The following is a 12,016-nucleotide window of genomic DNA, read 5'->3' on the forward strand; positions in this document are numbered from 1 at the left end:
CCGTCTTTCGGACGAGACGTTAAACTGAAGCCCATCTGTTCTCTCAGGTGGATGTGAAAGATCCCATACCACTATTTCGAAGAGGAGTAATCCCCAGTGTCCTGGCCAATAGTTCTCCCTCAATCAACAGATTATCTGGTCATCATCATGTTGCTGTTTGTGGGAGCTTGCTGTGCGCAAATTGGTTGCCATGTTTTCCACATTACAACAGTGCAGCATGCGGCGGCAATGCTGCTACAGGAGGGTGACGGCTGAGAAGCCAGGTCGCTGATTGCAGTGCGGGCAGGCACAGCAGAAGGGGTGAAGGAGCGGCAAGAGTTTGTAGAGGGCCCTGATCGGGGCCCAGAAGAGGCGAGGGCCCAGGGGCAGCACGGACCAGCCCACACCGCGATATGTGTGCGCACTAGGTCCGTGCACCAGAGCAGGTCTCCATTCGTCTTGGTTAATCCTTGCCACTGGACCAAGACCTAGCTCTGTCAAGCCCATGTGTGGTGGCTGGGTGGGCAACGGCCACCACACGTTTAAAAAAAAAATCCACGCACAGGCATCTTTCACCCTTCAGGGTGTAGTTCGGGATCTGGAATATTAGGTCCTTCATTGAAACACCGGTGAACTCATCCCTTTTTGGCGTGGAAGCAAGTCATCCTCGATACCAGGGACTGCCTGTGATGGTGTGTGACTCTCCAAAAAGTGCTTCCATTGGCTGCAAAGCGCTTTGGGGACGTCAGGTGGTGGTGAAAGGCGCTATATAAATGCAAAGAGTTTTTCAAAATCGTGGTCGAAGCCTGTTACCTGAGCGAGGAGCGGCAGGTCCCTGAAGCGGCACCGGGCCCGTTGCTATGGTGACGCGGCGAGAATGTGTGCGAGAGGAGCGGAAGTGAGGCGCGCTGACGTCAGAAGGGGGGGGGGGAGAGAGAGAGAGAGAGAGATCGTTGTTGGGACACGTGACCGCGCCGACGGTGTTGGTTGAGGGGTGGGGGCGGGGGGTGGAGAAGAGACGCTCAGAGTTTGGTGTTTTGACAACATGGAGGCGGCAGAGTGACAGACAGTGGGACAGTCAGTCAGACAGGCCGTGGTGTGGGGTGTGTGGGGGGGGTGGGTGGTGCGGGCTGCCGCTGGGGGCAACCCGCACTGTCACACGGCAGCAACAAAACACCACCCTTTCTCCTCACACACCACATCCAGGCTGCTGTTCGCTAGCAACACCCGGGGGCCCCAGACCCATGACATCTTGGCGGTGAAGCGCGGCGGCGGCGGCAGCTTGTTTTGCCTTGTTGGAGTCCGGGGCGGCGAGGGAGCAGGAGCAGGAGCAGGAGGAGGAGGAGGTTGGTTTGCTCCCTCGGCCTCCCCCACCCCCCCACCCCCCCCCCCGAATCCTTCCTTCCCTCCCCTTCACCGGCTCGGAGCTGCGAGAGATCCGGGCTCGACAATTCGGGAGGAGCGGGGACGACGGCCGAGGGGCTGGCCGCCACCGCCGACCATGAAGTCCGACCGAGGTAAGTGGGCATTTTCCACAACTCTTTATCACAATGGTGATTTGCATCTTGATTTGAGGGGAAAGTTGAGCTGTTTCGGGTGTGAGGCGAGTTTATTTTTCTGTAATATGTATATTTGAATAATAACCCAACTCTGCAACTGATGTGCTGAAGTTTGGGGAGGAATTGGATTGAACTGGGAAGGAAACTTCTCTGAACATTTTGGTAAGCTGTTGGGTCCCGTTTTTTTTTAAAAAACACTTTTGAGTTCTTCAGCTATTTAAAATACTGCGATGCACGGTGGCTACGCGTCTACAGAAAGAATCGCTTTGACAAGCCTGTGCAGAGTTACTCAATGAAAATTTAATAAACACTCCGATCGGTGTCAGGACTGTACATGGAAGAGAGTCATATTTGCACTGCTCTTGCATCATGACTGTCATTTAAAGGGAAACTGTTGCTGCAGGAAGTATTGCCACTGCAAAGTTTTGATCACTGTCGTGTCCCACCCAGTTTTTCTTTTTGAGCAACTAGATTTGAAGAATCCTTGTTAATTGAAGACCCGATCCTTTGGTTTGAATGTGCCCTGCAGATGTCAGTAGTTTTAAATTTCAGTGCCAGCTGAGTACACCTCACTGGAGCCATTTGTTGCCAGACCTACAGCTAGCATTAACTGAGTGACTTTGAAACTTGACTGGAACGGCATGTGAGGGACTATGATTTTTTTTAAATCTAATAAATAGGAGAAAAATATAACATTTGCCTTGTCTCTCAACTACATGGGATAATGTTTAGCATTGAAAACGCGTGCTCTCCTCCCCACCCCTTAACAATTGATTTAAAAATGATGCCAACTGAAACCAAACCGAGGTACCGGACACTTTGCACAATAATTTTGCAAAATAATGATTGCCAAAGTGGCGATTGTATATTGTGATTTTGATCTGAGTCAGACTTGAGATGTTTGTGAGGTGGTTTTATATATTTTTTTAAGTGAATAACATCCAACTCTGCGATTTTTCCCATCTGGTGTGCTAAAATTCTGGGGGGGGAATTGGATCGAACTGAAAAGACATTTTTCTGTGAATCGGTAAGCTGATGAAAGCTAAGAAGATTGCAACATTTGGAAGGACTGCTTTAAGCAGAAGCACATATTTCCTGTTTTATTTGTCAACAGTCTGTGTGGTCCTCAGTGATGACTACAAGACTTGCATTGTGAGGATCCACTACCTGATGTCATTCAACTGAAATGCTGGTCTGTGTCTACTGGAAGTATGGAAGAGCCTTTTAACTGATGATTACTGATATATATATATATATAGGACTATGTTTATAAGAAAGATATGATAGGATGGACAAGGAGGGAGAGCAATTACTCTTTCCCCCCCCCCCCCCCCTTCATACACTTATTGCCCTTTAACAGTCATTTTTACTATGTAGTCCACACCACCTGCTGTGGCTTCCTAGGCATCTGAAACAACTAACAGCTGTTTTTATGCAAGACTATTTACATGTATAGAGACAACTGTGTTGTTTGAGGCGTTGGTAGGCCGTGAGCCAATGTCGGTCAGCGAGCACAGGGGTGACGGGTGAGTGGGTCTTGGTGCAAAATAGGATACAAGCAGCAGATTTTTGGATGAGCTCAAGTTTATGGAGGTTTAATATTCAGAAATAATTGATTAAATTGTGCTTAGCTGGACTAATATATTTGAGATAGTGTAGAGGGGTTTATTATTCTACTTTAAGTCAGAAAGTAAAGTGACTTTCAGTGGACTAATGAGTTCTGATTGTACACTGCTAGCCAGGAAGACAGTCTAAAATGTCTGATAATTAGAGAGGCTTCATGAACTTTTGACCTCAAAGTGCTAATCCAGTGTGCTTAAGGCGTTTTAAGTATGTTTACACAAATTTGGCAATGAAAACATAAAACTGAGCTTAAAGAATATGACATGGTAGCTGTAGAATATGATTTGATTGGTTTCAAAAGGAAACATTCATAAATCTTGCTATAAAAAGTGACTGACCATTTTATATCTGCATGTATGTAATAATCCTTTGTCCTTAAATTTTCCTTTTATTGTGAAAATGAGCATGATTCTGGGTGATCCCGCAGCTTTACTGGGTGATTGCTATCATTTGTTTTGCTGGTCATCTCATTACCAATTCTCTACCACATGTATAAGTGAGAAAGATGCTACAAGTATGTTCTAATGAACTAACTCTGATCTGTTCTCAACTCTCAAAAGTGAGCATGTGATCACTTGTGTTTAGCAAGGTTTGTGGAACAATCTGATCCAGCAAAATCCATCATTTGGAACAGACCTGTTCTGAGGGCAGCACACTGGCACCTTTCCTATACAATGAGCTCCAAGATGTTGGCTGTCCCATCAGTGGAGGTGCTAAGCGAAGGTTGGACATATCCTCAGGAAGTGATGGCAGGAAGCATCACTTTCAAGCTGTTTACCCTCGAGGAACTGATGGGTGGTTCGAGTGACATTGACAGAAGCCTGGAAGAGGGAGGCATATCTACTTTTTCAGCTATGGAATAGTGCAATTTTATTAGTACTATTAATACTAAAAGTGTTAATACTATAAATACTATTTGTATTAATACTAAAAGAGTTAATACTATAAATACTATTAGTCCTATTAATACTAAAAGTGCTCCTACTATAAAGGTGATCAGTACTATTAATACTAAAAGTGCTAATACTATAAATACTATTAATACTAAAAGTGTGGATACTTTTTAACAGAAGGCGGAAGAAATGAAATGAAAAATAGGGGAGAATTAAAAATACACCCCTACTACTTCCGGAACTCTTATTCCTGGAATAAAATCTAAACACAATCATGTTACAGTTGAATTTTTCAAAGTTCTAAAAGTTCAATTCAACTAATTTGGTCAACAGCAATTATTGGATAGGCTATATCGCTTTTTAACCTCCAGGTTAATGAAATAATAGTCCCCACTTTGCTAATTAAGTGTCCTGTGTGAAATGAGTTTGGCAGTCTCAGCCCAATTCCAAGTGGATGTGTGTAATATAAAAACAAATTGGCCTTGATTTTTCAATTGGCGGCGAATGAACAGCGCTTGCCATCCATTACGCTTGCAGCTGTCCACAGACTTTCAATGGGCTTTTGCACAGCAACGTAGGGTAATTAGAGAGCTGTTCAGTGTGGCGCCCTCTACAGAGGATCTGTGAATCTGTGTGAACAGGGCAAACAAGAGCGTGTCACTTCAACCAATCAGATCGAAGAATCCTCACCTGGGACACGGAGTCTAAACCAGGAAATATAAATTAGAATATTTAATTAAATGTAAAATTATGTACGGAAAGTGAAATAAAGAGGGGGAAAGAAAGATAGGATTAATTGAGAGAGACAAAGAAAAAGTTTTAAAAACTATTTTAAATTAAAAAAATCTCCAACATTAATTAAAATCTGAAAGAATGAGACTCCGCATTTGTAAAAATAAATTTTTAATGCCAAAGAGGTTTGGCAGTAATTAAGAGTTAGCACGCTGTTAAAAATTCAATGAACACTTGAATGCACAAGCCCTAACCTTTTTTGGCGTGATTAGTGAGTATCTAGTTGGTAAGTACAACAACTTCACACTCTTCATGTGTTTTAATGCCGAATGTCTTGGTGAGGTACCGGTGTAGCAAAGCTTGTAGAGGAGCAGGACAACTCGGACAGCAACTTTCTGATTTCTGTGTTTAACTGCGCGTGCGCGGACGCTGTAAGTTAGTGTCTGATTTACTCCATAATAACGAACACCGGTAGCCTCACCATTATTTCTACTGCAAAATCCGGACCTTTTTGTACTTATAGATACTAAACTGACAGTCATTCAGGGGCCTCAAAGAAGGTTTAATGTGACATTGAAGTAGAGATTCCATTCTAAGGGCTTAATTTTCCCGGGTCATTTGCACCATTTTATTGGCGCGTGCTGCTTTTTTGGTGTATTTATTTTTTTCAAAGTTTCCCCCTGTAATTTGCGCCGGCATAACTGACTTCGTTACGATTTTTCTAGACCAGTTTTTTTTTTTGACATAGTTCCCTCATGTCTGTACCAGTTTATATAATTTTTCGCAGTTTGGCCAAAAAAAATTTCTCCTAGGTCGGCATATCTGGCCACTCCTGAAAAACCTTCTGTGCAATTAAGAAAACCAACGAACATTGACAAATTGGCGCTGAAAGACGCCATTATTTTCATCAAAGATTTTGGAGAGTCAAGAACACTGTAAAAATCAATAATAAAGTTAAACTTTTTTTTTTAAACCTGTCAACATAGTAAATGGAAGTTTGTTGGATTTCAGAAGTTTTCTCTCTTTAATGCTCACTCACACCACCACCAAACGTCTTGAAGCAGGGCTGAAGGGTCGTAGTTTTGGCCGGCAGAATTGGCTCCGCGCCCAGACACAGGCTCGGGATTCGGCTGGAAAACAAGCCCGGAGGAGAGAGAGCGAGGTGCTGATCGGAAGGCTTCTGCAGACTGAGCCCAGGGAGCAAGGTGCCGATCGGAAGCCCTCTGCACTGAGTCTGGGGAGCGAGGTGCGATCGGAAGGCTTCTGAAGACTGCAATGAGTAGGGGGTCGGGAGGGTGGGGAGGCGAGGAGGAGGAGGAAAGGGAGATCACAAGACTGCAATTAGTTTAGTTAAGGAGAGGGGGGAGAAAGAGAGGAGAAGTCACAAGACCTTGGATATGGTCCATCCATACAGACTTTGGGGAGAGCGAACTGTAACTGTGAACCTGTCCTGCCTGCTTTCCTGCCGTTTTGAGCTTCTTGCAAAGGTAAAATTTAACTATGGAGGCAATACTGACAATGCCATACCTTGTGCGAGCCTTCTACATCATGGTGCTATGTAGGAGACAATTGATTCGACGTCCTCGCATCAGGAACATTAGAGCTCGTAGGGTGCTGGGTAGGAGGCCTTGCCCACCTCGGGTATATCGAGACAGGTGTTCGTACCTCCACCTAGGTGATGCAGACTGTGTTAGAAGGCTGTGTTTCCGCAAAGAAGTTGTAACTGAGATCTGAGTTGGTCAAAGCAGACCTGCAACCTAGAAGAGCAGTCCTCCTGATGCTGTCAGTTGAAGTGAAGGTTACAGCTGCACTTGCATTCTATGCCTCCAGTTCTTTTCAAGCTACAACTGGGGATGTGTGCGCTATCTCTCAACATGCAACATGCAACACATGTCTGCATTCGCCAGGTGACAGCTGCACTGTGCGTGGAGGAATGACTTCAGAAAGTTCCCCATGACCAACCAAGTAATGCATGACAGGGCTGTGGGCTTCTCCAGGATTGTTGGCTTCCCAAGGATACAGTGGCTGCATTGATTGTACCCACATCGCCTTGCGAGCGCCTTTTGAAGATTCCGAGATGTACAGGATCAGAAAAGGCTTCCACTCCATTAATGTACAGCTCATGTATGACATGCATCGTATCATGTTGATACAAGATACCTTGGGAGCACCCATGATGCGTTCATACTACGCGACAGCGTTAAATCTGCCATGTTTCAGCAGCAGACAGAAGGGCAGAGCTGGCTACTGGGAGACATAGAAACATAGAATATAGGTTCAGGAGTACGCCATTCGGCCCTTTGAGCCTGCACCATCATTCAATATGATCATGGCTCATCATTCAATATGATCATGGCTGATCATGCAACTTCAGTATCCCATTCCTGCTTTCTCTCCATACCCCTTGATCCCTTTAGTTGTAAGCGCCACATCTAACTCCCTTTTGAATATATTTAACGAACTGGTCTCAAAAACCTTCTATGGTAAAGAATTCCGCAGGCTCACAATTCTCTTGAGTGAAAAAGTTTCTCATCATCTCAGTCCTAAATGGCTTACCCCTTATCCTTAGACTGTGACCCCTGGTTCTGGACTTCCCCAACATCGGGAACATTCTTCCTGCATCTAACCTGTCCAATCCGTCAGAATTTTATGTTTCTGTGAGATCCCCTCTCATTCTTCTAAATTCCAGTGAATATAAGCCTTGTCGATCCAGTCTTTCTTCATATGTCAGTCCTGCCATCCCGGGAATCAGTCTGGTGAACCTTCGCTGCACTCCCTCAATAGCAAGAATGTCGTTCCTCAGATTAGGAGACCAAAACTGTACACAATGTTCAAGGTGTGGTCTCACCAAGGCCCTGCACAACTGCAGTAAGACCTCCCTGCTCCTATACTCAAATCCTCTCTATGAAAGCCAACATGCCATTTGCCTTCTACACCACCTGCTGTACCTGCATGCCAACTTTCAATAACTGATGTACCATGACACCCAGGTCTTGTTGCACATCCCCTTTTCTTAATCTGTCACCATTCAGATAATATTCTGCCTTCCTGTTTTTGCCACCAAAGTGGATAATCTCTCATTTATCTACAATATTCTGCATCTGCCATGCATTTGCCCACTCACCTAACCTGTCCAAGTCACCCTGCAGCCTGTTAGCATCCTCCTCACAGCTCACACTGCCACCCAGCTTCATGTCATCTGCAAACTTGGAGATATTACATTCAATTCCTTTGTCTAAATCATTAATGTATATTGTAAATAGCTGGGGTGCCAGCACTGAACCCTGCGTTACTCCACTAGTCACTGCCTGCTATTCTAACTCTTTGGTTCCTATCTGATAACCAGTTCTCTAACCAAACATGGCAAAGGTGTACGGCCTCGCCACCTGGCTCATGATGCCGCTACGCATAACCTGGATGGAAGCTGCCTGTGAATACAACATGTTGCACATTGCGACATGCAGCATCATAGAGAGTACCATTGGCATTTTGAAACACTGTTTCCGATGCCTGGACCATTCCAGAGGCTACTTGCTGTACCCCCCCCCCCCCCCCGGAGATTGTCGGTCAGTTCACTGTTGTGTGCTGCATGCTGCATAACTTAGCCATCATGAGGCAGCAGCACCTGGTAGTGGAAGACTCACCTGCGGTGAGAGTGGCTGATGATAATGACGCGGAAGATGACGAGCAGGAGGATGACGACGAGTACGAGAAAGGCATGAGGCTGGAGCTTGACGGCGGAGGAGGGCAGGCCATCGTGTCCCTTTAACAATTGCTCGAGCCTTGCGCCAGCAGCTCATCCGTAAACGCTTTACTGTTGCCTGAGGGCTCAGCGACAACTATTCCACGTGGACCATGTTTACTGTTTGGAGCTGTCTGTAATGTTGTATTGTGTTAATGGAACAAATGATGGAAATTATTATTCTTTGCTTCAAAAGTTGTTTTAATAATCGAACAAGTAATGGAAATTATTCAGTTTTAATGTAAAATATGTTTTATTCAAAAGTTTTAACAGTTCTTTTATACTTAACTTTAATAAAATTATTCTTGTATCAAACTTTTCTTTAAGATCACTTAAACTTTTAAACTTGTAAATTTATATAACTTACAAAAAACTTTTAATTTGAGAACAGTTACAACAGTAACAATAATAGCAGCAGCAGCAAAGAAAGGCTACACCCACCCATCACTCCTCCACCTTATTCTAAGACCTCCCGCTGCGCTTGGTCTTGGATACTCCACCACCCCTGCCCATAGGCAGTGGCAGTGTTTCTGGGCTTGGTACCAAGCTTATTCTTTCGAAGACGGGGGGGCGTTGGCGGCAGGCGGCAAGTTTGGGCTCTTCAGAGGCTGGTGTGGGGATTGGAGTGGGAGTGGCAGTTGATTCTGTCAATGGGCGTGGGTTCTGGGCACGTTCCCTTATTGCAGCAGCTATCTCCAACATGCTGTCCCTCGTGCCCTAACAGTGTCTCAACAGCCTGCAACATTCCCTCCCTCATGTTGAGCAAAATTGCCTCAACTACCTGGAACTTTCCCTTCCTCATGGTCAGTGACAATGTTTGCACTATCTTTGACATTCCCTCCCTGATGGTCACGAACAGCACATTAGCTACCTCTGACATTCCCTCCCACATGGTCACTATTCCTTCACTGATGGTCTCGGACATCGTTCCCATTTCTCGTGTCATTGCTGTCACTTCTCCTGATAGTCCCAGTACCTCATCACTAATCCCACTGTTGCCGTCCAGGAATGATCGGGTAAAGTCAGTGCTCTCCGCACTCAGTACCATCATCTGTACCACATTTGTTAGATCCTGCACCTCAGGAGAGTGCGGTCGAGCTCTCCTTACCACAGGTGTGGCTCGTACCCCACCACTGGGACGGTGGGGCCCTGGGTGTACCTCGCTGCACCCCATCACTGGGACCCACAACCTCGGAAGGTGGGAAACCATGGCATGTCCCACTAGCACTCAAACCACTCGTCACGGAAAGGGCTGTCACCGCAATGAGCGGCACCTCCTCCAAAGTCAGTAAAACAGTGGGGGCTTCATCCAGCTCCATTCCCTCCCCCTCACCCCCATGTTCTTGGTCTGGAGGGTTGGATTCGAAGATGTTATCCTGTTTAGGCTGGTCCTTGTCTGAAATTTCTTCGACATCGTCAGGGTCGGCCTCAAGTTCTGCAAAATATAACCGAACACAGACAAATGGTTAGCAGCAGAGGAGGGGGCAGGGTGGGTGGCATGAGTCGGCTCACCCAGCGCAGGTCAGGCAGCAGGCTGATTTGAAGGACCACGATGAATGATAGCACATTGCATCAACCTAAGCATAGCTGACTGAGACATCCCCAGGAACCAAAGCATAGCTAGCCCGCGCAGTACTCATTTAGCAAAGCCAGACTGTGGGATTTGCACGACTTGAGTCCCTCGAGTATGCCCAGCTTGTGCAGTGGTGATTGCTTTTTTCCAGGCAGGACCCATCAAAGCAGCGACCCTCTCTTCCAAGGGTGTCTGGCTGCAGATTTGCCGGGCTTCCTCCTGTTCGGGTTCTTTCTCGTTTGTTGTTTGCCACTTTCCTCTGCAAAGATGAAAACATGCAGCTGGTCACATTTACAATTGCAATTGTATTGAATTAAAAAAAAATATATTATTTACATTAACTACTTGGCCAAGGCCCTGCCACTTCTTTTTACACTGACCTCCAAATCTCGTGGTGGTCACCATTGCGCAGTAATCTTCTGCAACTTTGGTTCCAGCGTTTCTTCATTTCTTTGGGTGGAACTTTTATGTGACCTCTGTTGGTGTCCAGCTCCTGCCATCTGATCTCAATCACAGTAACTAGTGCCTCCACTTCTTCCTGTAAGAAATTCTTGGTCCTTGCACCACGTTGTATCTTGTACTGCTGCAGCTGCGATTTTTCCAATGTTCTCACGCAGCACTTGTAACACACACAACTGCCTCTTTAAAAATGGCCGATTGCCAACTCCGAGCTGTATTGTGCATGCGCATCCATTGCATCGATGTCAGAAACTTAATTTTTTCCCCCTGCGCATGCGCAGAAGTTGCGGCATTGTTTTTTTGGTACAGACAGCAGGCTCCACCCCCCAAGCCGCGCGGCATCAAATTCGAATTATAGATCGGGGAAATTTTGGCAAATTATTTCTGGCCTAGGAAAATGGGCGGAACTCTGGCAATATGCCAGAAAACGGGCTCGGGCAAAATTGAGCCCATGGATTGAATACATTGTAAAAGAGATTTTAGACTGCATCTAACCCTTTGTATGCTTGGGAACATTTGCTGCTGATACTCTGCAAAAAGTGGACCAATCTCCCTAACCTGATATCCTGCATCTCATTTAACAATGCAATTGAGCTGGAGAAAAACAGCAAAAACAACCCCACAATTGTAATAGTTCCCCCCTTTATTTTTTGGGCAAAAAAAAAAGCAGTGGTAGTAACTGGTTATGTTTCTGCCAGTAGCACCCATAGTGAGAACAAAAGAAAACAATCAAAGTTACAAATTCTGAATATCCAAACTGTTCTAGAAATAATGAATTGATCTAAATTATCAAAACTTGTAGATAACTGAAGTTGGTACTCTAATTATAGAGTTCAGCTGTTGAAAGAAAGGAAGAAAGACTTGCATTTATATAGCGCCTTTCATGACCACCGGATGTCTCAAAGCACTTTCATGGCCAATGAAATACTTTTGAAGTGTAGTCACTGTTGGAATGTAAAGAACATAAGTAAAAATATAGCATTTTTACATTAGCATATTGGACATCAGACGATCAACATAGCTTGCAATTATATAGCGCCCTTCATGTGGAAAGACTTCAGAGTGCTTTACAATGAACCTGAGGCAACATGAGAACAAAACATTTTACATGAGTGGTTAGGATTTGGATTGGAATGCACTGCCTGTTAGGGTGGTGGATACAGATTCAATAGGAGCCTTCAGAAGGGAATTTGATAAATACTGGAAGGAGAAAAAATTGCAGAGATGTGGGTAAAGAGCAGGGAGTGGGTCTAACTGGATCGCTCTTCGAAAGAGCTGGCACAGACTCGATGGGCCGAATGGCTTCCTTCTGTGCTGTTCTATTTTATGATTCTATGAAGAGGAAAAGTAAAATTGTGCACTGAAAATGGGGGGAGGAAGGAAAAATTGAGGCCAAGGTGGGAAACTGAAGGCATGGAGGAGAGTTTTGAGTTTTTTAATAAAGCAGTAAGGGAGG

General features: G+C 45.1%; 1 protein-coding gene across 2 annotated transcripts in view; it reads left to right on the forward strand.

The window, feature by feature from the left end:
* The first annotated feature begins 1,094 nt into the window (after nt 1–1,094).
* atosa (atos homolog A) overlaps nt 1,095–12,016 on the forward strand; it is a 114,960-nt gene continuing 104,038 nt past the window's right edge. The window contains exon 1 of one of the 2 annotated variants that reach the window (XR_011587440.1): nt 1,095–1,496. Coding sequence is in view for 1 of the 2 variants with exons in the window: in XM_070858406.1 (XP_070714507.1) it covers nt 1,481–1,496 (16 nt within the window). In the remaining variant the exon portion in view is untranslated. The remainder of the gene's footprint in view (nt 1,497–12,016) is intronic. The other variant, XM_070858406.1, reaches the window with a different exon arrangement.

Source organism: Pristiophorus japonicus, chromosome 17 (genome assembly GCF_044704955.1).
Source record: "Pristiophorus japonicus isolate sPriJap1 chromosome 17, sPriJap1.hap1, whole genome shotgun sequence".
Classification (NCBI taxonomy): Eukaryota; Metazoa; Chordata; class Chondrichthyes; family Pristiophoridae; genus Pristiophorus; species Pristiophorus japonicus.